Source organism: Myodes glareolus, chromosome 18 (genome assembly GCF_982192425.1).
Source record: "Myodes glareolus chromosome 18, mMyoGla1.1, whole genome shotgun sequence".
In the NCBI taxonomy this organism is placed as follows: domain Eukaryota; kingdom Metazoa; phylum Chordata; class Mammalia; order Rodentia; family Cricetidae; genus Myodes; species Myodes glareolus.
This window is the reverse complement of record NC_142043.1, coordinates 46,688,754-46,714,917: the sequence shown is the minus strand read 5'-3', so window position 1 is coordinate 46,714,917 and position 26,164 is coordinate 46,688,754. Positions and strand designations below refer to the sequence as shown.

The following is a 26,164-nucleotide window of genomic DNA, read 5'->3' as shown; positions in this document are numbered from 1 at the left end:
TGTGTGTGATCATGACACTGGCCAACATTAGACTATATGGCGGGCTCAGGAAATAAGACAGGAAGAGGAGGCAAGCGTACAAACCACTTCATCTCCTAAGCTTCAGTGACCTCTCCAACTGGCATTGCAAGCCTCCTCCTCTCAGTCCCCCTCACTGAACCAAAGTCTGTCTGATTCCTCTTGCCCAAGGCTCCTGCCTGCCATCTTTGACCAGCACACATCCGATGTGGGTTCAGCACCCCACAGTTTGTGAAGTATCTTAGATCCTTTGTCACTGAACCCCCAAACAGTTCTGTGAATAGGGGTTAATCCTCCCTCAAATAGAAAACCAAGGCCCTGAGAGCCCACAAGTTGGAAGACCTGAACACAGTCCCCAGGCTCGCTCATACCCAGACCCTTGTAGGTGCTTCAGTCACCTTTATACTTGCACCTGTCCTTCTGGGGGACAGAGGGGATCTTCTGCACCACATGATGAGTGTTCTGAGAAAGATCCCCATCCTTCCTTGACCCAGTGCCTGTGCCCCCACACACTGTGTGGTGGGTAGTCCCTGGCACCCACACTCTCTCAGAAGCTCAGTCCTCAAGACCATTACCCTGGCTTTCCCACATCCCCCTTACAGGCACGGAGAGACATCAGAGGACTAGGGGCAGGCTTCTGGGGGTGACAGACAACATGGTCCCCGTCTAAAGCTTTTGTCATCTCAGGTATCTGCTCATGGCCCTCTTTGTTTTCTTAAGTGTCACTCCTCCCCCTGCTCCTCCTCCCAATCATCCTCGCATCCCTCTTTCCCCTCACAGGCCTGGGCAAGGCCTTTCAGATCATCAAAAGCCAGGGCTGCTTATGCTGGACTCGAGATGGCTTTATCTGAGCAGTAAATCTCCCTACGGCCATACCTGTCCAGAGCACCACACTGTGGGAGAGTTATGAGAGCCTGAGGCAGAAAATTCACAGCCTCTGGGGGTATGACTCCCCCTATGTCCCCAGATGGGACCCCAGATGAGGGAGGTGGGGTTTTCTGCATGCCTGCACTGGGCTCAGAGGGCAAGGGGGAGTCCAGAGGACCTGCAGCCCCCACCTTTCTCTTCCCTGCCTCCTCTCCATGATTGGCAGGCAGGGACTGTCCCACACAGGACAAGCATCACCCTGACAGCCAGTAGAACTGTTTAAAATCCGAGACACCAGGTTCTAAGCCCAGTGTGTATCTCTGTCAGCATGAGTCTTTGCCGTGTCATCTCACCTGAATGAACCACACTCTTTATCCAATAGACAGGGTGGGTGATGGGCCTGATGGGGGAAAGCTGAGGACCTAGCGGGACAGAACATGCTGTCCCGGGCAGAACACAGAACCCTGAGAGAGGGGGTGAAAATGCTTGCAGGGTGGTCCTGACTCCGGCTCTGCCGCTTGCTCACGGTGGGACTTCGGGAAATCACGTGACCTCTCTGTGCCATGTGTGTGACAGTAACAGTCATGATGGGGATGATAATGACAGGGCAGTAAGAATGGTGACCGGCCACCATCTGGAGTGTCCATAAAACGTGACTGACAAGGATGCGTGAAGTACTTAGAACCTTGTCAAACACGTGTGGGCCCGTGGCACATTCTGTCCCTCACTAGTGGTCCTGTCACTGTTCCCAGTTCCTGTCCCCATCCCTAGCAGGTCTCCCTTCTTCCATCTGGACTCGCCTTGGGGGGACACTTTTTGCTACCCATTGCCACATACCTGGCATCCAAGGCTGCTGCCTGCTGGTGACAGATTCCTCTCCTCCCAGGACTCCCCACCCCCACCCTCTCAGCTCCCTCCCCTCTCACCTAGACCCAACTCTGTCCCCCACCTCTTGCTGCAGAAAGTTCCTGTCCCCCAAACCCAACAAGGGTGGAGGTGGGGGCTCAGCAGGCCTAGGTCCCGCTTCCTCCCCATCACCATCACCTGGGAGTCACATGAAGGCAAGAGGCCTCATTGCTTCCCCTTCACTCAGTGATGGTGTAGGGGCCAGGGCAGGAGTGTCCCAGCCTTCAGCCTCAAATTCAGTGGCTATGCAATGACAAGGAGAATTCAGCTTGCAGAGTCACCCTCCTCAGACACCAGCATGAGTGCTGGAGGTACGCTCCATCAAGCAGCAGGAACTTTTCATCTGGAGGGACAATACATACCACATATTATGTAAAAATATGCCATTCCAAAGTATGAAATTCAGCGCCCTAGTTGCATTGAAGATGTGCGCCAGTATCTCTGCCTAATGGCAGAACCTCGGGATTACCTTTAAAGGGACTCAAAACTACTTTCTTTTTAAAGCAAATGTCATTCAGATAAATCGAGGAAAGGTTAGAGAGATGCTAAAGCTAAGATTCTGAAGCAGGGGGATTCTACCCCCTGGGGCATTTGGTAGTGTTTCGGTGACTTTGTCTCCTGTGAGGAAGGTGCTGTCTGGAGGACAGAGCATGGGACATCCCCCGTGGCAACTCAGCTGGTTCTGAAGCCCCAGCCACCGCCCGACATCCATGAGGAATATTAACACCTGTTGGGGGCTGTTCCTTTTCTGCCCATGTATTTTTTTTTTTAAACAAAAATGTTCCGCGTGACCATGATGGGCCTGACTTTTTCTCATATCTTAAACCCTCTTTTCAAGTTACGTGCGTCTCTTCGGCCACTTTCAGCGCCTTGCTGAATTTTGTGTCTTGTTTGACCAGTCCCCTCTCCCTGGACACCTAGGTTGGATCACATTTTCATTCCTGTATCCCACAACCTTTCTTGAGCCAGGTGTGTTATAGAGAATGACCGCAAGTTCAGAGTCAGGCTGGGCTACACGGTGAAAACCTGTCCAAGAAAAAAAAAAGCATTTATTGATTAGCTACTGTGTGTCAGCTGAGCCTTTAACTAGTCCCTGCCCTTCAGTGGTTTCCTTCCTGTGAGAAAACAGTGAGAAGACACCCACAAAGAGGAAAAAAGAAAAGGGAAAAAAAGAGATCAATAAAGAAGCATTTCGGAAGCCATGGGAAGAAGACAGAATAGCGATGGACTGTGTGTGTGTGTGGAGGGGGGGGTGATGGCCACTACACTGTGAAGTGACATTTGAGCTGGGACATAAATACACATAAGCCAGCATTCCCCTCCCCGCTGCAAGACCTGCTGAGATCAGGATCCTATCCCAGGTGGCTTCAAGGAAGGCTCAGGAAACGAGGCCTCTCCCGCTCCCACCCCAGGACCCTTGGGAGGGGAAGCAAGATATCAGTTGGTCCCCTCCCACCTGACAGCAGGGATACCACACCCCTGGTTGCCATATGTTAGTCTCGGAATTGTTGAATGCCACCCGGCCCATGTGCCACGCAGGACTGCAGCCCCTTTTGTCAGCAGGCAGATGAATAGCAATTTTTAATTCATAAGCTATCTTGCCCAAAGCCCGTGTCTCAGAAGGACCTGCAGTTTTCATTATATGGTGATAAAATTCTATAGCAGCCGGAATGATAGGGCTCCAGTGAGCAGCAATGGGGCCTGCGGGCCAAGGCGGCCTGGGGCCCAGTGGCTCAGGGGCTCAGGGGCTCAGGGGCTATGGCCACTCACATGGCTGCTTGGTGGCTATACCTGACAGGACAGAGCATGAAAGAAACCCTTAGGAGACACCCCCAAACCCTTTCACCTCATGAGTAGCAGTCATGTCTTTGGCCCCTTGGTCATTTTTCATCCTGTTGATGGTTACAAGTGAATCATATGTCACAACTTTTTTTTTCCTGCCCTAGGCTCAGCCCAGGGATAGATATGAGGGATACCACACTTTCTGAGCTTTGATCACCCCTTTCTCTGATCATTGCTGTGGGAGGAAGTCTACATCAGGCCAGCTAGCAAATGTGTACCAAGTACCTCTCTGGGGACCCCAGGAGATGAAACACCCCGGCCCAGGAAAGTGCCTGGACAGTTTCGAGCAGGCCAGTCAGACTGTCGGGGCTCTGGTTAGGAGGTGCTCTGGCGTTCCAGCTAGAGGGACGGAGGCAGGGTGGGACCTTAGCCTTTCTTTTCATTCAGAGCAGAGGGCGTGAGTTGAGAGAGCTGGCACGGGGCTGTTAGCCCAGCAGAGCAGACAAGGCAATTCGGAGCCATCCGCCTGTGTTCCCACACGCTCCATCAACTGCTCACGAACTGTTTTCTATCCGGACCTGGCAGTGTGGGTCAAGATGCTGTAGACGAGATGAGGGACAGCGAGGGGCTGATGAGATTTGGCATGGACACGCAGGTGTGGGGTGAAAAGGAAGTCACCAGCCTGTGACGAATGGGAAGAGGGGCGAGGGTACTCCCCTGGGCCAAGGAGGCTTACCCCAAATGAGTCGCCCTCCTTCTGTGCCTTTCAAACCCTCTCTATTCTTCCTCCCTGCCTCCCTTCTGTAATCCCACCAAGATCCCGGCTCCGCTCCACTGTTCCCTCTAGTGGACACTCCACCTCTTGCCTGCCTTTCACACCTGGCTCTAGGGAATTCCTCCTTCCCTGCCCGTTTCCCTCTGATCTTAAAATCATTCTCTAGAGATAGCCAAAGACCTTCCCTATCGGTGACTTTGATGGATCCTCAGCTTAAAGAGTCCCTCTGCATATCTGCTGGTATCTTTCTCAGGGGCACCTCCTCTTGCCTCAGGGCACCTGGCACTGGAGGCTGGCTGTCTACCTATATCGTCCAACCATCACTGGCGTCTTTAGTATCACTGCATGTCCCCAGTAGGCCCACAGACACCATCCCTGCCAGTCCATAAGTCTCCAATACCCAATGTCTGTCACACCACTGTGGTACTGGCAACCCTCTAAGGCCAGCCTTGGCCCTCCAGTCCTACTATGGTTGGATTTAAGCTAGAACTTACAAGGAAGTAAGTTCTTTTTTTTTTAATCTAGGATTTTCTTTATTTTTTAAGTGACAGCAATTACACATATTTTTGGTATACAGTGTGATGCTTTGCAACACATAAACCGTTTGATAATCATCATCAAATCAGGGGAAATTAACATATATATCACCCTGAGCACTTACCGTTCCTCCATGGTAGAAATATTCAACATTCCCTCCCCTGGCTCTTTTGAAATGCACAGCTGCATTTTTTTAAAACTGTAGTCACCCTGTTGGGCAATAGGACACCATAGTATCCTTCCCAACATATTAACTTTGTATCATTAGGCAGCCTTTCGCTGTGTTCCCTCCCCAGAGCCTTCTCCTCTCTGGTAATTCCTGTTCTACGTTTGACTTGGAGACAGACTTCTATGTCCCATATTTGACTGGGATCATGCTGTTTGTGGCTTCCTATGCCTAACTTAGTTCACTTAATACAGCCACCCCTTTCCGGGTTCATGTATGCTATGGCCCCAGTAGAATTTTATCTTCTTAGGGCTGTATAGTATTCCATTGTCCATGCAGTCTTCTTTGTCTGCTCCTCTGCAGAGGACACAGATTGATCCCGTATCACAGCTGTTGTGGGCAGTGCTGCTTTAGCTATGTACAGGTCTTCTCTTGGGCATACCAATCCCATCTCTTTCAGGTGTACACAGTAACCCGCTAGGTTCTATGGCAGTTCTGGTTTTAGCTTATAAAGGGCCCTGTTTTCATTCATGCTGTTTTCCATTATGACTGTACTGGTCTATGCCCTTCCCCAGCAATGTGTGGGGGTCCCTTTCTTTCCACTTCCTCGTCACCACTTGGTATCGTATGTCTTTTTGATAGCCACCATTCTGACTAGAGTGAGGTGGCAGCTGGCTGTGGCCGAGCTCGGATTCCCTGGCCATCAGAAGTGCTCGGTATTTTTCCGTGTGTCCATTAGACATTTGTCTGTCACCCTTTGAAAATGTTCATGCTGGTCCTTCGCCTCCTGGGACTCCTGAAAGCAGCTTCAGGGACCCCTCACTCTGAATGACGATGACCTCTTTTGCTTCGCCATTGTCTTTGTCCCTTCACACGTGGCTGGGCACAAGGCGGGTACAGTCTGTGTAGGGCTTGTGTGAGAAGAGTTGCACACAGGAGCTGGGCTGGTTAGGTACATGGAGCAAGGTATTTCACACTAGAGCTTGCTTCCTCTCACGAACAATAGGGTGTCTCTTCATAGGGCGGCAGGGGTGGTCGCAGTGGAGGATGGGTAATGACAGTGAGGCCAGCTCAGTGCCTGGTGACGGGTGATATTTAGATTGACAGTTACTAGAATCCAGATTCCTCAGGGTGCAGCCGTTCTCTCATCCCAGAGCCTCACCCATACCAGGGGTACCCCACACTTGGGATATGTTGACAAGGGAGACAGCTTTCTTCCTGTTCAGTAATGGGACTGAATGGGTGACCTGAGTCCTCTAGACCCCATGGGACTTGGAATGTGTCTGCACACACGTGCTGAGCTCATAGTCCCTGGGAGCAAGTGATAGCAGGGACAGAGGCTCGAGCTGGGACGTGACACCCTGTGGATCTGGGGGATCTGGTCAAAATCTCTACCTCATAGCAACCAACCTGTCAACACATGCCTTGGATGTGAAATTTGCCATCAAGAGTGTGTCCCCATTGGGCAAACAGAAATAGGCAAAGGGCCCTACTGGATGGTGCCCCGTACTGAACAGGAACCACAGCAGCCATCTTAGTGCCGTATGGGCAGCTGGCATTTGTGGATGCTTCCAGTAGTCTGGGCAGTATCTTAATTTGTCATACCCCATAGCAACCCTCAGTAGCTGGACCCTGGGCAGGACCACTGTTCTCTCCATTTTACAGCCCAGGAAACAGAGATACTTATCTGCTATGAAACATGACTAAGGTCCTACAGCCATTGTTGGAACTGAGTTAAGCCAGTATAGTAAATCCCCGGAGTGCATGATGGCAGCCTCCTCTATTCTACTGCTTTTCCTCTAGAGCCCGAGCCCCTTGAGAGCTCCTCCTGTCAACAGTGTGATGGTACCATAAAGGACAGTCCTTGCTGTAGACGGAAGGCAGAACTCCTTGCCGATGGTCCTGTACCTCGCCCATTGTCAGGGCTCAAGTATGAACTTGAAGGGGCTACCTGAATGAGCTAATTAATGTGCACGCCCTTGACCTTTCCTGCGCAGGGCTCACTGCAAGTCAGTGCCCAAGCCCCATAGCATCCTAGCACGTGCTGCCGTTGCCATGGTGACGGTGGCAGCAGCCAAGTGAGCGCCTCACTCAGGTGGCCTTGGCAGCTCGCTGGGTGTAGCTGGGTTTGCCTGCTGGTCCTGGGATCTTGGAAGATAATCGCACAGAGCTATAAAAAGTGTGTGTGTGGTAGGGGTGTGTTTGTGTGTGTGTTTGCATGTGTGTATTGGGGAAGGTCCCCCAAGTTTATTTGGGTGTACCCAGTTAGCAGTATTTGTCGGTAAACTTGTGGGGAAGGTGCTGAGGTTGGGGGAGGCGTGTCTTAGATTCAGAAGGTAAAGTGGCCGTGAATGGAGTGGGGTAGGTACTGGATAAGGGGATTCATTTGAATGTATTGGATTCAGTAGCCCTATTTCCCCAACCTAAACCTTAAGCAAGTTGTTCAGCGTGGTGCCTTCTGGTTTCTGAATGATTTATGGTGAAATCTCACAAAGATCAAAATTGGATCACATTTAGTTAAACATTTCACAGGCTCCTTTATTGGAAAGAATAAATGGATATGAAAATCTGGAGTGATGGGATGCTGGCCATGGGGGCCTAGGGATGCCAGAGCCTGTGTGAGTTGTGCAGGAACAGGGGAGGGCCAGCCCCTCCAAGAACCACGCAACCCTGGCTTCATCCCACCCCAGTCCTGTCTGGTTAGCTGTGCTAAGAGGACCTGGTTAAGACTGTTCCTCCCAGGACCGTGCCCCTAACACAAAGCAGAAGCAAGCCAAGAAAGAATGAATGAGTGCATACAATCCTATGAAAAAAATGAGTGGGAGCATACAGTACTATGAATGGATGGATGGATGGATGGATGGATGGATGAATGAATGAATGAATGAGCATGTAGTCCTTTGAGTGGATGAATGAATGAATGAATGAATTAGTGAGAACTTGAGGGTCTATGAATGAATGAATGAATGAATGAATGGGAGCATACAGACCCTCATTTCCTGTAGCAAGCTCTTCTGCTACAGCCCCTGTCTGTGTCTCCTTATATGGTAGTCCTCTTCACACAAACATGTACACACCCATAGTCTGCTCTGTCAGAGGAACCTCAGGTAGAGACCCTCAAGTTCTCACTAACTCATTCATTCATTCATTCATTCATCCACTCAAAGGACTACATGCTCATTCATTCATTCATTCATCCATCCATCCATCCATCCATTCATAGTCCTGTATGCTTTCTCTCATTTTTTTCATAGGATTGTATGCACTCATTCATTTTTTTTCTTGGCTTGCTTCTGCTTTGTGTTAGGGGCACGTGTGTTAGCGGCACATGGGAATACGTGTGCAGAACTGAAGCCAGGTCCAGATTCCAAAGCCACAGAAAGCCCAAGGGATCCACAGTCCTGCAGCGGCTGACAGAGCTGGAGGGACTCCTGGCTGTCTGCATGAGCAGACTGGGAACAACCCCAGGCCTGCAACCTTAAAGCTAGAAGGAGAAGTGATCTCACCTAGGACTTTCCATTCTTGGTTCCTTGGGGTGGGGACGGGAAAGGGTAGGGAAGTGCCACCACGTCCACGATCACTTTGCACTCCGTGTGTATTGAAGGCTTAGGTATTACTTGTTTCCCTCAACCAGAGTCAGGGACGGCCCATGCTCACCCTGGTCCTGCTCATACCCCACGCCCTGCTCATAAAAGCACCAACCAAGCTGTTGTCCCAAGGCAACACATCTCTTCATTTCACCCTCACGATGTAGATGCTGGTATTATCCCTGTTTATAGAAGGAAGCTGAGGCACCGAGGGGTTAGGTCAGTGGTCTAGGACCACACAGGAGGGCACTGATGCTGATGTTGTTTTCCCTTGTCAGTTTTCTCATCTGTGAACAGTGTGGCCTGCTGTGTCCTCAGGGGCCTGGTTTGTGGAAGAGTGATACGTGCTCCCCCTAGGCTGTAGCTTCATTCAGCCTGAATCCCTGGCTTGTGGACAGCTGAGCCACAAAGCCAAGCTCAGGCCTGTCCACAGGATGGCCTGTCCTAGGGACTGCAGAATTGAGAGTGGATACAGCAGGCCTGTGAATAAATAGACCAACTGGTTAGTAAAGACCACAGCCTGGCTGCAGGGGCAATAAGGAGTGGATGGCAGTCCCCCAGGGCTGACCCGGGTGGCCTTAGACACCCATACAGAACCTGCTACCAGAATGTGCCAATGTGTGCTATCATAGTGGACAATTATGGAAAGTCCTCACCTCCTGGGAGTTCATAGCCTGGGCAGGCAAAGGAGAGGCACACAGAGAAGCCAGGAGAGGGACCATTGCCTGTGGGGCAGAGAGAGCAGACTGGACCATCAGCATATCCCTGCTGGAGGAGAAAGGGCAGGGAGGACGGCTGGGTAGGAAGGATGGGAGATGAGGGCAGAAAGGAGGCCAGGGAATGAGAGACCAGAGCAGGAAGGAGCACATGAAGAGCCCAAGGAAGCCGAGGTGTTGGGGGTGAGGGGTGGGGGTGTTACAGCGCAGAAGCACAGAAGCAGGAAGCCCAGTTGGCAGGGGAGGGATGGAGGGATAGAGGCTTCGGGGCCTCGGCAGGAGGCCAGAGTTGTTCATGTATAATTTTTGTGAGTAGTTTAAATAAGTGTCTCTAATTTAGTAAGTACTTAGAATATTTCTTAAAATTGAATTATGTTTTAACATATTCATTATTTAACAAAAAAAAAGCAAACCCTTGTACCATTGCCATAAAACGTCAGGATAGAATGAATAGACCAGAATAGAATAGAATAGAACCCTAAAATGAGCACAAAATGGGCCAGTGAGGTGGCTCAGTGGGTGAAAGCTCTTGTCTGACAAGCCCAGCTAGCTGAGTTCGGTCCCCAGAACCCATGTAAAGGCAGAAAGAACCGACTTCACGAACTTGTCCCCTGACCTCCACATGCACACCATGATGTGCGTGACTATACCCACAGACTGAATGATGATGATGATGGTGATGATAATAATTTTACATGAAAAATGATCACAAAAGAACCCAGCATGTCTACTGTGTCCTGCCTGGATTCTGCCCTCTTTAGAAGGCTCTGTTCTAAAGGAAAACGAGGCCTGACATGGCCCAGTCAGAGTGCTTGCCTAGCATGTGTGAATCCTGTCTTTGGTCCCCAGCACTGCATATACGAGGTGCGGCACACCCCATATTCCGGCACTCCAGATGTGGAAGCAGAAATCAAGGCCATCTTTCTCTACATAGGGAATTCAAGGTCAACCTAGGACACCTGAGACCCTGCCTCAAAAACGTTTTTTTAAAAAGAAAAATAATATTCAGTGTTATCTTTGCCAGCACTGAAAGGAGAATTTTTCACTGGTTCAGAGAGGGCATGTGCCCTGGGAGGGTACTGTAATCTGTTTCTGATTCAAGGCTGTCTACCCTTGCCAGAGTCTACTGAATTTGACCCCCTGAGGAGGAGTGTATGCCTTGACTCTACACCCCTCTGCCGGCCTGTCATGGCTCTGGGATTCTGTCTTGCAGGAAATACCAACAGCATTTTTGCCCTGGACTACATCAGTGGGGCTCTCACCCTGAATGGCCTGCTGGATCGGGAGAACCCCCTGTACAGTCATGGCTTCATCCTGACAGTGAAGGTGAGGTCCCCTGGGCAGGTACCACACCTCCTAGACGACTGTGGAGCCTGAGGCCATCCCTGGCAGTTCAGAGGACAGTCCAGAGGGGACTGCACCAGCTGGAACATCTGTATCCCTTCTAGGGGTGATGCTACCCCAGCTTAGTCAACAGCAGGCTGTAGAAGAAGGCCTAGGAGCTTGGGGTCTCTACCTGGAAGCTCTGGAAAAGGTGCCAGCATTGTTGTCCCTTTCTGCTACCTGCCACTCATGGCCAGTTTTAATTGAAATCAATGACTTGCTGAGCAGTTCCCTGGGTTGGCTATTTAGGGAGTGGATCCTGATGGGGAGGGTACAAGGGCTACCAAGAACCCAGGCATATAGCAGTGGCAGAAGGGACTAAGACAGACTAGAGGCCCTGAGAAAGATCTGCATAGAAGGGATAAGCACAGGCTGGCCTTACCTGGACCCCCTTGGCCTTGAGAAGTCCTGAGGCAGCTATGGGCCTCTTGGCTCTCGTGGTTCACCAGCTCCTTCCCCTCTCCTGGGTACAGGGGTGAGTCTGCCAGAGGGACATGTAAACAGTATCCCTCACATACTCCTAGCTACACATATACCCAGACCCCAGGCCTTCTTTATATTTTGCTTCATCCCAAGGAGGCCAAGGGAAGAGAAAGAAGAGAGCCCAGCCCTTCACCCAGTTCCACCTCTACCTCACTCGGGGCCCCAGAGTTCAGGGTTCACACCTTTAACAAAATGTTAGCTGAACATGCTGGTAGGCCTGGACACTTTTATCTCTGGGCCTGGTGGCAGGTACCACCCAGATCTCTCTTAGAGTGTCTGGGATCAGAACTAGGAAATAATGCTTTGAGACCTGGAGCTCTGGACCTCCAGACATCTAGATCCTTCCTGCATCTCACTCAAAACTTCTCAGACCTGGTGATGTTAGACTCAGTCAGTCTTGATCTGCGGGTATTACAAAGCAGAAGTCCTGATTATACCATCTGCCAAACTGAGTGATCTCTCCCTGCCTGCCTCAGTCGCTGTGAAATCTGACCGATCCTCCTGCCCACCTCCTAGAAGGTTCTAGAATCCCATTGCCTGAGTTTGAGATCTACTCAGGCTGTTCTTCCTGACACAAATGCCCTCACCTCTCTGAGTTTCGATGTCCTTACTTGTAACATGAATGCAGAAGATGGAACTGTCTTCCTGGGACCATGGTGGGGATTTAATGGGCTAATTCACACCGATACACATGATCTAGTGCCGAGCACATCCTGAATGGGTAACAGCTATTTTTGTGACTGTGGATGCCTTCCTCTGTCTGCAGGGCACTGAGCTGAATGATGACCGAACCCCGTCAGATGCCACAGTCACTACAACCTTCAACATCCTGGTGATTGACATCAATGATAATGCCCCAGAGTTCAACAGCTCTGAGTACAGTGTGGCCATTACTGAGCTGGCGCAGGTCGGCTTTGCCCTCCCCCTCTTCATCCAGGTGGTGGACAAGGATGAGGTGAGTTGCTGGAGCACATGGCCCATCTGCATTCGCCGCTCTGACTGCTTTGTGCAGTGCTAAGACGGGTATCAGGAGTCTCTGGGATTCTGGGTCCTCAGTGGAGAAATAGAAACAGCCATTACTGTGTGCCTCCCCCCTGCTGTGTGATAGTCTCTACACTGTTATAGGCTGTCATCTAAACCCTGGGAGAACATCCGTGCTCACACTTCCAATGTGTGGCTACACACACACACACACACACACACACACACACATACACGGGGGGGTGTATATGTATGTATTCATAGCCACTGGACTGATTCAAGATGGATATTATAATGCATACATTAATATAGCTGTCTTTCTAAACATACATCAACCTGAAGTGTGTGTCATACACTCTATCACCTTGTGTCCTGCCTGGGATGTTTGTACCTAGGATAGAGAGTCTGTATAAAAACCGATTCCTGCTTTTAGTGTAATCGTTAGCCCTTTCCCACGGGACCTGCTACCCTCATCTCACCAGCACCTGTTGGCTATTCCCAGCTAGACACACTCACCAGGACCAAACTATATGGGTGGCAGCTCCACGTGTGTGCGTGCGTGTGTGTGTGTGTGTGTGTGTGTGTGTGTGTGTGTGTCCCACTTCCGTCTCCTGCTGAGTCACTCATCCTAACCTATCAGAGATAAGCGAAACACACACTGAGCATCTACTGATTACTGCGAATGAGTATAAAGGGTCCCAATTCCAAGTGGCCCGGAGTATGGCTATTTTAAAAAGCTGCAACAAAAGTGCAAGCGTTTCTAAAAGCAGAGGTGGCTTAGAGATATGGCCTAGCTGGTATAATACTCGCCTAGCACACACAAGTTCCCAGGCTCAGTGACTAGTACCACATAATCTGGGTGTGGTCATACACGCCCAAAATCCTAGGAGTCAGGAAGTAGAAGAAAGTAGATCAAAAGTTCAGAGGTCATACTTGACTACGCAGTAAATGCAAGGCCAGCCTCTCCCATATATATATATACACACACACACCAACAAGCAGGCTGACTCCTTCTTTTGGTGTAAATAGTTACCCCTTTCTCACATGGGGACCTAGCACCCTCATCTTGCCAATTCCTATTGCTTAAGGATTCTTAAAAGCAGTTCTAACATTTTCTCATATTCTAGTGGTTCATCCAGTACCCCCTGGAATGTCTGAAGTGTCTGCAGTGTGTTCCCACTCACACACACACACACACACACACACACACACACACACACACACACGTGCATGCACATATACTATGCATGAGAGCCTCAGAATAAAGTCCTTTCTAGGTTTCTGGGGAATAGTGATACCTAAGAAACAAGAAACACCCATACCTGTGTAGCACCCAAGGCCCAGGGGTCATAGGCCATGAGTGATCAGCTGAAGATAGGGGTCCCTGGGCTAGAAAATCAAGAAGGCTCTCTGGAGAGAGGGGTCTTGAACTGAGCCAAGGTATTCAGGAACACTAGTGCCCCATAGACGCCCAGAGGCAAGAATTTGCAAACAGACCACTGTTGTATGGGAGAGGCTGCTTGTTTGTCCCAGCTGCCCGGCTCACTTAGCCCCAAAATAACCTCACAGAAATTATATTCATTAAAACACTGCTTGGCCCATTTGCTCTAGCCTCTTATTGACTAACTCTCACATCTTAATTTAACTCATTTCTATTAATCTGTATATTGCCTCGTGGCAGTGGCTTACCGGAAAAGATTCAGCATGTCTGACCCTGTGGCTCTATGGTGGCTCTTCCCTACTCTGCCTTTCTTCCTCCCAGCATTCAGTTCTGTCTTCCCCACCAACGTAAATTCTGCCCTATCAACTAGGCCAAGGCAGTTTCTTTATCCATTAGCCGGTATATGCAACACACAGAGGGGACTCCCACATCAGACCACAGAGCAGGTTGTGACCCACACAGGCATTGCAAGGTTTAGGCTGGGGTAGAAGCAAGAGAGCTGGGACTCAGGCAGGATGCTTACACTTGGTTTTGGAGGCAGCATGGGCTTTTTGCCCAATGGAACTGAGGGTAAGCCCCCATTGACTAGCTCTGTAGCCTAGGGATTGTTAATGATCCTATCAGAGCCTCCCCTGCTCATTCTTTAGGAAGAAAGAATGATACTGTATCTGTCCAACTCTGCTGTAGTAACAAATTAGCCCTAAGACACAAGCTCATTCTGACAGATTACTGCTGGGAGTCCTGCTCTGGGTAAGCCTTAGCCAACTCAGTCAGCAGTACTTAGACAGGTGCAGGAAGATGAGGAACGGCCATAGAGTCGAGACCAACTCCTCTGCATTGTGTCCCAGAATGCCCTTGGCCTGCTTGCCACTGACTGGCCAGCCAGAGGGAGTCTCAGGCCCCCACTGTACTGCCTGAGGGCTCCAGAACAAGGGGAAACAGCTAACCCCACGTCTGTCCCAGAGCACATGATCCCAGCAGAGGAAGAAGGAACACTCACAGTACTTGTCCCTAAGCCTGCCACAAAGACCCTGGCCACCCTTGCTGTTCCCCAAGCTGCAGCCCCCTGGTGCAGAGAGCCCTGGCCCTCTCAGATGTCAGGGAGTCATCAAGGCCACCCTCACCCCTAGGGTCTCAGCAGGCTACAAGCCTGCCTGCCTGCCTGCCATGTCTGCCAGGATGTCGTATTGGCTGGTTTTCTGCCTGAGACAAAATCCAGACATAAACAACGGAAGAAAGGAGGGTGATTTTGGCTCACAGTTTGAGGGCCCACCAGACTATCTGCAAGAGGGAGACAACTCAGCCACATAGTGTCTGAGGCCAGGAAGCAGAAAGAGATAAAAGCTGGCACTCAGCTCACTTTCTCCTGTTTATTCAGTAAATCCTACCAGGTTGACAAGGACGATTAACTAATGCCTGGTGGGTGGGTGTTGGATCTCAACCTGCCTTTAGTGACCTCCCCACCTAGCACAGACAGTGGTAGGCCCTGAGGCTAGGGGCACAGGGAACAACCGGGTGCTCTTCTGCTCTATCATTATTCTCCACAGAGGTGACCATGTCTCTGATAGGAAAGGACTTGCCTCCACTCTAGGTCCTGCTCTCCCAGGGCCCGGTGACACACCGAGAGGACGAACAAGGACAGGCAGCCCAGAGACTTTCCAAAGCCATCAGGCTACTCTTCCTGTCTCTGTTAGGTTCCACCTGTGGCCAGGCTCACCCTCAGTGAAAGGGGCGCAGGCCTCACTTCTGCATGGCTGCTCTACACCGTCTCTCTTGCTACCCCCAGAACCCCAAAAGTCTGGCCAGAGAACAGCATCCAAGGCCAGGACGCTGGTACCAAGGAAGAACATGTGACCCAGGCTAAGAGCTCAAGCACACGGGCTGGAAGAGGAGTCACAGGCTGCAACATAGTATCCAACTCAGAAACAAGCTATACTTTGTAACAAACCAGGCAACTGTCTGAGCCACTATCCCACTGTGTCCTCGGGTGTGTCAGCATTGATGCCTGGGTTCAAGGTGACTTTGGGTTTGTGGCAGAAAAATGTTTTTCACAAAGCAAATTGGTTGAATATTTATTTATTTGGTGGGAATAGGGTGCACTGGCCTACATCTGTAAGTCAGAGGTCAACGCTGGGGAGTCAGTTCTCTCCTTTCACATTATAGGCTCCAAGACTTGAACTTAGGTCATCAACCTTGGTGTCAAGCACCTCTACTGGCTAAAGTAAGCAAATCTGAACGCAGGAGGAGAGGTCAGACCTCTCATTACAGGTGCTAAAGAACCGTAGGCAGTCTTGGGCTATCCCCACGGTTGTTGTCACATGGTGATGAGTGTGACAGCCTCCCCAAATCCTGACTGGCAGTCCCGTTGGTGGGTCTGAAGGCTGTAGGAGCTACAGGATGCAAGACGCACAGGCCGTGGCCAAAATGGGTTTGATGAGCAGACCTTCAATGTCTTACAGTCTATCCAAAGCTCTATGGATAGAGACATGCATTGCTCAATACCTGTTCAATAGATGCTAAGGACAGTCAGAAGATGGCTTCTTCCAGGCTAGGTCCCAGAGGCTGCCTGGGACAGGTTGACCTCAACAGTCCACTATGGGGCAGTAGAGAGTGACCATGAAAACAGAAAGGGGAGTAGGAAGCAGGGGACCTCTGTGGGAACTTTGTGGCAGTGGTTCCTACTTAGGATGTTAATTTATCTCAGAAAGGCTAGCGGTACCTCTAGTGCTTCCTGACCCAAGATTTAGCAGAAGCTATCACTGCCCCTCAGGTTCCAGTGCGCCATGCCCCATAGCCCAGGGGCTAGAAATGGGTCCTTCCCAGCCTTAGTCTCCAGGTGATTTCTTCACCTTTGCCAGGCTCTAGAAAACTCACAGAAGGCAGGGAAGAAAGAGCTACAGTGGGCTGGAGTCAGCAGCGGCTGCTTTTTGTCCTGCATGACAGTTGAGATGCAAATAGATGGTTGGGATGCAGGTGTGGGGGTGAGAACCTGGAGAAGGAAGGCAGGAGCCCGGAAGACGGCCTTGGTGAGGACCCATCTCTGCTTCAAATTAAAGGCTGTGGCAAGCCTCACTCTCGCCACCACTGCAGTTTCAAGTGCCCCACCCCCAGAGCTCTAGGGGTGCCACAGTAGATAAGCAGGGAGGTGTCTGCTCACTCCGAGGCCCAGGCTTTCTCCAGGACAATCCTCTGTGGGCTAGCCTGAAGCCTCAGGCCTCTCCCTCAGCTCAGTGCTCCTTAGACACCTGCAGCTTCCCCTTACCTCAGCCCCTCTTCTACACAGACCCTAGGAGGCCGTCTGTGTGGGCAATCCCCCTCTTGCGGGAGGAGGAGTCAAACTGACAGAAGAGTATGGTGAGACCACCCCCACTGCCCCTGCTTCATCTAGTCCTCCTGGCTGCTCTCTCGCCTACTCTACTTTTATAGGACCTTGCCAGTTCACCCACGTGGAAATCGACAGTAGCCCATGACCAGGTGTTTTCTTCAGTTTGTCCCAAAGACCGTGTGTGTGTGTGTGTGTGTGTGTGTGTGTTTGACACAGAATCTTATTGGGTAACCCAGCTGGCCTGGAACCAGCGACCCTCCTGTCTCTGCTTCTCAGTGGCTAGGAGAATAGGAGTGGGTGGGTGGGTGTTCCTCTAAGCTAGCCCAGAGCTCCTGCAATGCAAATCTGCTGTTCAGAGGACAATGGCCCTCAGCGCCCTGCCAGAACCTTCAGGCCCTGAATCACTACACACTGTTATTGGTGATTTCTTGGTTACTCTTCTCTTTACTGCGGCAAACATAGAAGTGAAGCAATTTAGTCAAGGGTTTGTTGGGGTTCACAGTTGACGGAGACAGGGCAGGGGTGTTACGTGGCAGGAGCCTCCGGAAATGGTCACACTGCCAGGAAGCAAGAGGGATGAAGGCTGGTGCTTAACTCCTTTTTCTTTTTCCATCCAAGGCCTCAGTCAGTAGGTCAGTGCTGCCCACAATGAGTGGGCATCCTCACACCTCCGTTAAGCCAATCCAGAAACTCCCTCACAGACACTCCCAGAAGTTTGTCTTGAGACAGTCTTACTGTGGAGCTGGTGTTGGCCTTGAACTTGAGATCTCAGGCAAGCCCCCACCACCCCCAGCTCCAATTCCTGGACCTGAGTACTGCCTCCACTGAGAGAAGTCAGGGGAAGCCAGGATGTGGTGGCTTCCGGTGCCCCACATCACGTATCCTCCCGTCTTAACTGGACCTGGGCCCTCTGGCTCTCCCCTACTTACCCCTCCCAGGCCACCCCTGTCCTACATTTGGTGCCTTCCAGGGTACATCACCAGGTAGGAGAAGAAAATCAACAGGTTCAAGATCAAACTAAGGGATCCGGGACAAGGTTGCTCTTCCAACTCTGCTTCTGACCCTTTGACTCTGGATGACCACAGTGTGACCACAGATACCTCACAGAATTGCTCTGAGAAAAATAAGTTCACATGTATATATAGAACAGGGCCTGCCCCATCACAAACTCTCCTATCCATCAGGTAGTCCTCAGAAGTGATGTTTGCCCTTGTCAGAAAAGAAAGATTCAGAGAAGCTAAGGGTCTTGTCCAAGGTCACACAGCAAATGGATTGCAGTTTGGATGAAATTTGACATTGGTCTGTCAATTCCGGATTTCCTACCTGTGTCTCAGGACTCTGTTTGGAGATATAGCTGCCCCGTTCTCCCACCCCGCTTTCCCAAACTCAGTTGCTGTCCACCTCTGCACTGCTGCTGGGGATATGGCAAGGACATCACAGCCTAGAAGTGAGTGGGCATGTGTAGTTAAAGAAGGCAGAAGAGGGAAGGGTGGGCTCTGCCTGGACTTGAAAGAAAAGTGAGAACCTCTGTCCTCAGGGGTCCTCTACAAGAGACAGGTGGCCTCCAGCAGCAGAGGGCCCCTGGGGAATACAGGGGTAAGAATTCAGTCAGAGTTTGGGCTGAAACACCCCGTGTAAACCAGTTCAAATACTTGGTCCACAGTGGGCCCTCCCAGCTCCTCATGGCGGGCAGGGGGAGCTAGGGAAAGAAAAGGGGCCCTGTGCCAGATAGGTGACCAGGGACACATCTGGTAGAAATGTGTTCTTATTTCAGGCAAATGACACGATTTATTTGTTTGAGGGGCATAAGGGAGGGGAAAAAAGAAGCCAGATTACCCACCTGCCCAAGGAAAAGGCATCACCACCATGTAATAGAGGAAAGAGGATGACAGGGAGAATATTCCGGGATGCTGGGTTGGTGAGGGATTGGGAGGGGGCATAGAAGATGGTTCACCTGCTAATCGCAGGGGCTATGTTTATTCATCACCCTGATTTTCCATTCCATGCGTGTTCTAGGCCTGTCAGAGAACCGCAGCCCAGCCTTGGGTTTATCTACACTCACTTTTGCATTTGCTCCTGTGAGTGGGTTTGTCCAGGCCGCGTTCCTCCGCGCCCTCCCCATGTAGCACCGTGAAGGCTGTGTTCTTGCTATGTGCTTCCTCTGTCACCTCTGGAACTCTACCTCCTGGTCCAGGAGTTTCCATGCTATAGGGGCAGGCAGCCCACTGGCCCTCAAAGGCACCCGGACCGCAAATGAAGACAAGCCTGTGTGTTTGTTCTCACTAATGTCAGCGCCTCCTGTATTTTTGTTATGGGCCTAGATGCAGGGTCTGTGACTTTGACCTCAGCAAAGCCTCTGATATTTTCTCATCACTTTATCCCAGGAATCTCAATATCCTATTTACACCTGACCCTGATTTGAAATCACAGCCTAATGGCAGCCCTGCCTCTGAAATCCTTGCTGAATGAATTCCAAAGCACATGCATGACAGCATTGCCCCTTTAACAGTACTTGGATAACTGTTTCAAAGTAGCCAGTTGACTTGGTGGACTCTGTAGTTTGTCTTATGCAATTAAAAGCATCCTGAGAGGGTAGGGGTGTGGCTCTGTTGGTAGAGTACCTGACTAGCGTGCACGAGGTCCTGGGTTCAAGCCTCAGCACTGCATATACCAAATGATAGGGATCCTGTTTAAAAAAGAGAAAGGAACTCTTAGGAGACCAGTGAGCTTCTTTAGGCTTCCAGAGGATCCACAGCATAAAAAAGAGGATAAGCAAGCCCCTGTTAAATCCCTGTCTCCACCACCTGCAACCTTCCTCCCTCCTACCTCTCTCCCTCCCCTCCTCTCCCCCTCCAGCCCTACTCCTACCAGGGTTTTGTTTGGGTTTTTAATTTTTGTTTGTTTTGACAAGGCTGGCTTTCTGAGGTTTGAGTTCAGTAAGCGTTCTGAGCCACATGCCTCTGCACACCAAGACTCTTGGCCCCTGTCACACATTCAGCTAAGTATCCATCACTCAGACCACTGTTCCTCTAGGCCCTGTAAGTATAGTGCCTCCCCATCCTTGCCTCTTTGGAAAGTACCCCGAATTCAATGCAAAGGGGCGTGAGGCCAGGCTGCCAGTGGGCAGTGGTTCTCACTGGGAGTTTATGGCCGTCCATTGTCTAGTCACCCACCCTCTCCTCAACCCTGCTAGGCAAGTAACTAAGATGTAGCTGGAAATCACTCACCCCTAGACCACTCCTACAAACCATGAAGGAAGTGAGAAGTGACGCCTCCAGGGTCCCCTGTCACTCACCCAGCTATGAGAAGGAACAAGGAGAGGCCTCTGGTCCAGGGAGAAACCGAGGCAGCAACTTCTGCTTACATGTCCTGGTCCCTCCCCCAAGACTGAGGCTCTCCAGGAAAATATCTGTTGCCTCCAATGCCTATCCGCTCGAGAAAGGATGCCTCAGGAACAGGACAGCCCCGCCTGCATTTCCCATTAATTTCTCCCCAGTTGCCTTTGTGGAGGCTCTTCTTGCTGTGATTGTGATTACTGGGATTTTCCTGGCTTTGACTGCATCCTTGCATCCCCACCGTGTGATTCCTCCCAGCTGGCAGAGCTCCAGCCTCCCTAAGGACCAGAGGGGTGGCCTGGTATGACTCAGATACTTCCTCATGTAGTGTCATCACGAATGTAATTAGCTTATAATCGGCACTAGTCCCTGCCTGGTGGGAGTCGAGGTGGGCGATCAACCCATTTGGCAGCTCTGGTGTCAGTGTCCCTGGGCCCTGCCATTGCCCGCCCAAGTTCCCTGGACTGCAGCAGGCACTCATCTGTCTGTCGTGTTGGGTCTGGGGACTTGTTGCCTTTATCTGTTTCCCAGGTAGACCCTTCCCATGATCCTCCGCACCCAAACCTAAGCAGGACTCAGTGGGAAGTAGTGGCATTCATTTTATCTGAAAACGTGCACCCCTAAGACAGCACTTGGTCTTCTGAAAGCTCCTGTGGGAACAGAAGAAGCTGGCAAACCCTGTCCACCACGTTTAGACTGCCTGGTTCACGCCTACCATGGCGCCCATTCTCTGAGGCCCATTCACACTAGAACATAATGCCTTTTTCCCATGCTCCTCTGCCTGCCCACTTCATTCGCTCATCCCAACACCCGACATTGCTGCTCCTTGTGGACAGCTTCAGCTCCCAAAGTGGGGGACTAAAGAGCTGAGCAAGGCAGGCAGGTGGCTCGTGCCTCTTGTTCAGCTCCCGGGAGGTCAAGGCAGGGAAGTTGTGAGTCTTAAGTCAACCAGAACCTTGGCTCTAAATTTTTTTCAAAAAATGTAAGTGCTGGGATGCCATTGAGCTAGAGAGACCGCCTAGGATGTGTGGGGCCCTGAGTTCAATCCCCAGCATTGCAAAACAAATCAGTAAAGAGGAAAAGCAGCATGCCAGGTAGTGAAAAGAAAACTTAGAGAAAAGGAAACTGGGGCTGGGGTCATAACTCGGTGGGTAGAGTGCTTGCCTGACACATAGGAAGCCCCGGGTTCAGTCCCCAGTGCTGCGTAAAGCGGGAGTGAGGGTATGCAGGTACACACCCGCAATCCCGGCACTTGGGAGGAGAAAGCAGGAGGGTCAGAAGTTCAAGGCCATCCTCTGCTAGCTTACAAGTTAGCAACTTCAAGGCCAGCTGAGGATGGGAAAATTCTGTCTCCAAAGAAAGTGAGTGAGTGAGTGAGTGAGTGATGTTGGAGACGATCTAGGGGAAGGAGCTCTTAGGAGCATCCTCGCTACTAAGATGTCACTGAAAGACAGACCTCTGAAATGGAAACACTTAGTATAAGGATATTCTAGACAGAAGACAGCCCGAGGGCACGACTCTGAGGCAGGAGCATGCCTCTGTGTTAAGGAGGAGCATGTTCGCAATTCCAGTACTGGAGAAACAGAGACAGGAGGTCTTCAGAGCCTAGCTGAATTAATAAACTGCAGGTTCAGTGAGAGTTTGTGTCTCAAAAATTCAAGTGTTGAGGACACTTTCAAATTAAAATTAAAAGCAGTTGAGGATACCTGATGTGGTCCTACACATGCACGTACACACATACACATGTACACACACATACACACACACACAAGATACAGATGGTAGCATAAGGGAGAATCAGGTGTATTCAAGGGCATTGTCCTGAGAGGAGCTGGGTACCAGATAATAAAGTCACATGAGTCTACATGACTTAATGGCATTCCCAAAGAGGAGCTCAATGGTTGATGGTGGGGACTACAAAGAAGTAGGAAAAGGCAGAATTTTTTTGCCGGGTGGGATGAGTAAAATTGTTTTAGCTTAGTGGTCAGACAGGAATCTATACATGTATTGTTATCCATAGAACTGTAAAACAAAAATGTTAATTATACTGCTTGTTAATTTATGAAGTAATGGAGATGTTCCTAACATCCCCCAGAAGAGATGAGCTGAGAGGAGCCAGCATCAACAGCACCTATGGGGGCTTCTAGACCAAATGACATCACTGTCATAAGTCAGCAAGCATAGTTTTCATACGACAGAAAGGCTTCTCTGACTCAGCCTGACAGGCAACTCATGGCCAGGGTGGGGAAACTGAGGCAGACAAACTAGAATGGAAAGGGGAATAAGGTAGCAGAGCTGAACTATCTGGGACACATATAAATTATGCTGTGCTGGGACCCAAGGGTATGGACTCTGTGCTCAGAAATAGGAAGAAGGGAGGGAGAGAGGGAGGGAGGAAGGGAGGAAGGAAGGAAGCCTCAAGGCAATAGACTGAAGGCTAGGACTGTAGCCAGGCTTTGGGAATTTCCCACAATGCACTTGGCCATGGGCTACAAAATGGAAGCTGTTAATTCAAACACACCTCCACTGGCCTCCATGTAAGTACATTATGACTCCCAGAAGCACTGGGGCAGGCAGAAGAAGATGTGCTTGCACAGGTGAAGAACACCTGCCACCTTCCACAGCGCTACACCCATCCGGGGTGAACATGACGGTTCTGTAGTGTCCTTCCTTGAAAGTGCCAGCTGCCAGTCGGGTTGAATTAGATTTCACAGGACATTTTTTTTTCCTTTCCAATACGTGGAATTCGCCAGCAAATTACTCTTAAAGAGGGAAAATCAATCATTTGGAGCAGAGATAAGCTGAAGGCAAGGCAGCCTCGGATTGATCCCATCTGTGCAGGCGTGTGTGGAATTCGATGGATAACCCGGAGCAGCGGGAGTAGTGCAGGGTGTGGGGGTGTACGCAGGGGAGAAGAGAAAGAGAGTGAACTAGGAGAAGGAAATAGGGGGTCTTGTTTGTCTGGACTAGAATAACAAAGCGGCTCCCTTGCCTCTGTGTAGAGGCAGGAGAGTCTAAACCCAAGGACATGGAGGATTAGGTTGTGTGGCAAGAGACACTTCCTAGTTTGTAGGTAGTCATCTTCTGCCTGTGTTCCGGTGTTGACAGACAGGGCAAGGATGGCTCTGGGGTTTCTTTCATTAAGTGCCATCAAGACCTGGCATCCTATTTCTAAAGATGCTACCCCCACACACAAATCACCTCCCAAAGATCTGCCGTTCTTTGAGAGTGGGGTTTTAATGTGTGTATGGTCTGGGGGGGTGACATTAAGTGTCTACAGTTTCAGACAGGAAGTGAAGGAAGGATGAGCAAAGGGGCACAGCAGGGAGCAGAGAGAGAGAGAGAGAAAGAGATGGGATGGGGGCTGGAGAGATGACTCAGTGGTTATGAGCGCTGTGTGCTCTTCCAAAGGTCCTGAGTTCAATTCCTAGCAACCACATGGTGTCACAACCATCTGTAATGAGATCAGGTGCCCATTTATGGCCTGCAGGCACACATGCAGACAGAATGCTGTATAAATAATTTTAAAAAAAAAAATGAAGGAAAAGAAGAAAAAAGAGGGAAAGAAAGGAAGGGTGGGAGGAAATGCTTCAGTTATAGGATAGTAAGTAATTTATGAGTGTGTAGAAGAAGTCCCCGAGGCAAGAGTACCATGTTACAGTCTGGGAAACTGAGGCAGGAGGAAAGATATCTTTCTCCATTATCTGACAAAGGGTGGTGGCTCCAGAAAAGACACATTCCCAGCTTTAGTCCTGGCTGCTCAGAGGCCCAGACTAGGAAGGCAGGTCTTGGGGTGAGAGGAGAGCCAGAAGCAAGGCATTAACTTGTCTCTGTGCAGAGAGAAGGGGACTCTCTGAACTGCTGGCGACCAGGCAGACCTAAAACCCAGGAAAGGGCAGTGGGACCCAACTACTGACCATGGGAGACAGTTACCTCTGTGGTCCCCAAGGGGAGCTGGAGACAGTTGGGGTACTCTACTGTCTTCTGGACTTTGTCACCCAAATAGGCAGCCTGGGTGCAGTGGGTGCAAGACAGTGACTTGGAGCAGGCAGGAACAGGTGTTTAGGTAGAGCGGTACAAGGGAGAAGCAGCTGATGCTAAGGGAAATGGGGTCCTGCCAAGGCCACTTCACCATGTCTGATTGGGATTAATTAAGTGGAAGGATGGACAAAGGAGCGATAAAGAACACATCTTGTCAGCTTTGATTTTCTGCCACTCAATAGCACGGATGAGCTCGACAAAAAGCAAGAGTAGAGAACCGTGCAGTCCTTGCTGAGAGGGAGTGGATGGTCCCTGTACCCCCTACACACATCCCATTGCGGGTCCTCCTCTGCCTGCCCCCCCATCCCTGGCCAAGGTCTCAATTCAGCCCTTGTAGGGCGTGCCTCCCCTCGCACCGTACCCCTACCGGAACTACAGAAATTAGTCCCTTAGAGGAATGTCTGTCCAGGCAACTACCAGGATGTCACAGTATACCCTCAGTGGTCTGTTGGGTGGATAGCACTTCCCCCATTTTGCAGATGAGAAAACCAGGTCTCACTGGGGAAAAAAAAATGTTTGTGTGAAACTACAAAACTGAAGCAGGTGGTGTTTGAGCCTGGGCTCAGGCCCAACTCCTCAGGGTGTTTTAGTTTTGTTTGTGGCGTGTGTATGTATGTGTAGAAGCATGTATGTTGAAGCCAGAGATTCAACCCTTCTCTTTACCTTTTTTAGAGAAACTCTCTCATTGACTTTCAGCTTACAATTCTGATAGGTTCGCTGGCCAGCCAGCCCCAGAAATCCTTCTATCGTCTCTGCTAACATTTCAGATGCACTCTGCACCTGGTGTTTTCACGAGTGCCGGGGATTGAACTCAGGACTTCATGCTTGCAAAGCGAACACTTTACTCACTGAGCCATCTCCCAGATCTAAGCTTTAGTGTTTCCCACTGGATTTGTGGTCATAGGACTCTTCTGTGCCAGGTCTGAGTTCTGGACAGCATTCTAAAGAGCATGACAATGACTCTGGGGACCCTGGCTGTACCTTAATTCCTTATCCTTGGTCTCAGTACAAATTAAATGGCTCTTGCCAGCCCATGGAGCTCCCAGGAGTCACTTGTCTTGGGGAAGAGAACACAGTTCACCTGTCAGAGAGGGCAAGCCCCACTGTACCCCCTCCACAGATGGATAAGTTGAGGACAGGAGGTAGAAACTGGCAAGGAAGTTTAGGGATTGGAGCCCTAAAAGTTAAGAGTTTTATTATCATCCTTGGTCAGAAATAGGACATACTGTTGGTGTTTAGGCCAGGAATGGTAGAAGTGGGTTTTGAATTTTATCTCCTTAATAAAAACCCCTGTCTGGAGGCTTATTCATGAGGGTGTGACCGAAGCTTGAATTTGAGCACTAAGTTGTTTTAATAGTTTCAGAATTGAACCTAGATTTTTATGGTAAAAGAGGGCTATAGCCATCTCTCAACTTTTAGGGTTACTTTTTAAAAAGAGGGAACATTATGGTAGTCTTGACGGAGGTTCTTTTGGGGTCCATAAAGGGAAAGCCATTTCCTGTAACAGAAACCAAGATTCCAGAGCCTCACCCCCTGTATCACCCCACCAGGTCACTGGCCTGGCACTGCCAATGACCAACAACAGAGGGCAAAGAGTCTACTGAGTCACCTTAACAGGGCATGTGTGCTTGGCCAAGGGACTGCTCTGCATTTCTCAGACCCTGGAGGAGGCCCGTGCATGGGTAGGGAGGTGCACTGAGATGGTCCTCACTCTGGGAACCAAGGTACTGCAGAGGAATGGAGGACACTCAACAGAGGATGCTCCGTGCATGGCCACACCCACCGCAGGTCCCCTGTTCCTCTCCTGTGGGAGCTCTCAAG

At 50.4% G+C, this 26,164-nt stretch overlaps 1 protein-coding gene across 1 annotated transcript in view; it reads left to right on the top strand.

The window, feature by feature from the left end:
* Cdh23 (cadherin related 23) overlaps window positions 1–26,164 on the top strand; it is a 368,288-nt gene that overhangs the window by 179,153 nt on the left and 162,971 nt on the right. The window contains exons 10-11 of the mRNA XM_087898136.1: window positions 10,568–10,680; window positions 11,987–12,175. Coding sequence (XP_087754262.1) covers window positions 10,568–10,680; window positions 11,987–12,175 — 302 coding nt within the window. The remainder of the gene's footprint in view (window positions 1–10,567; window positions 10,681–11,986; window positions 12,176–26,164) is intronic.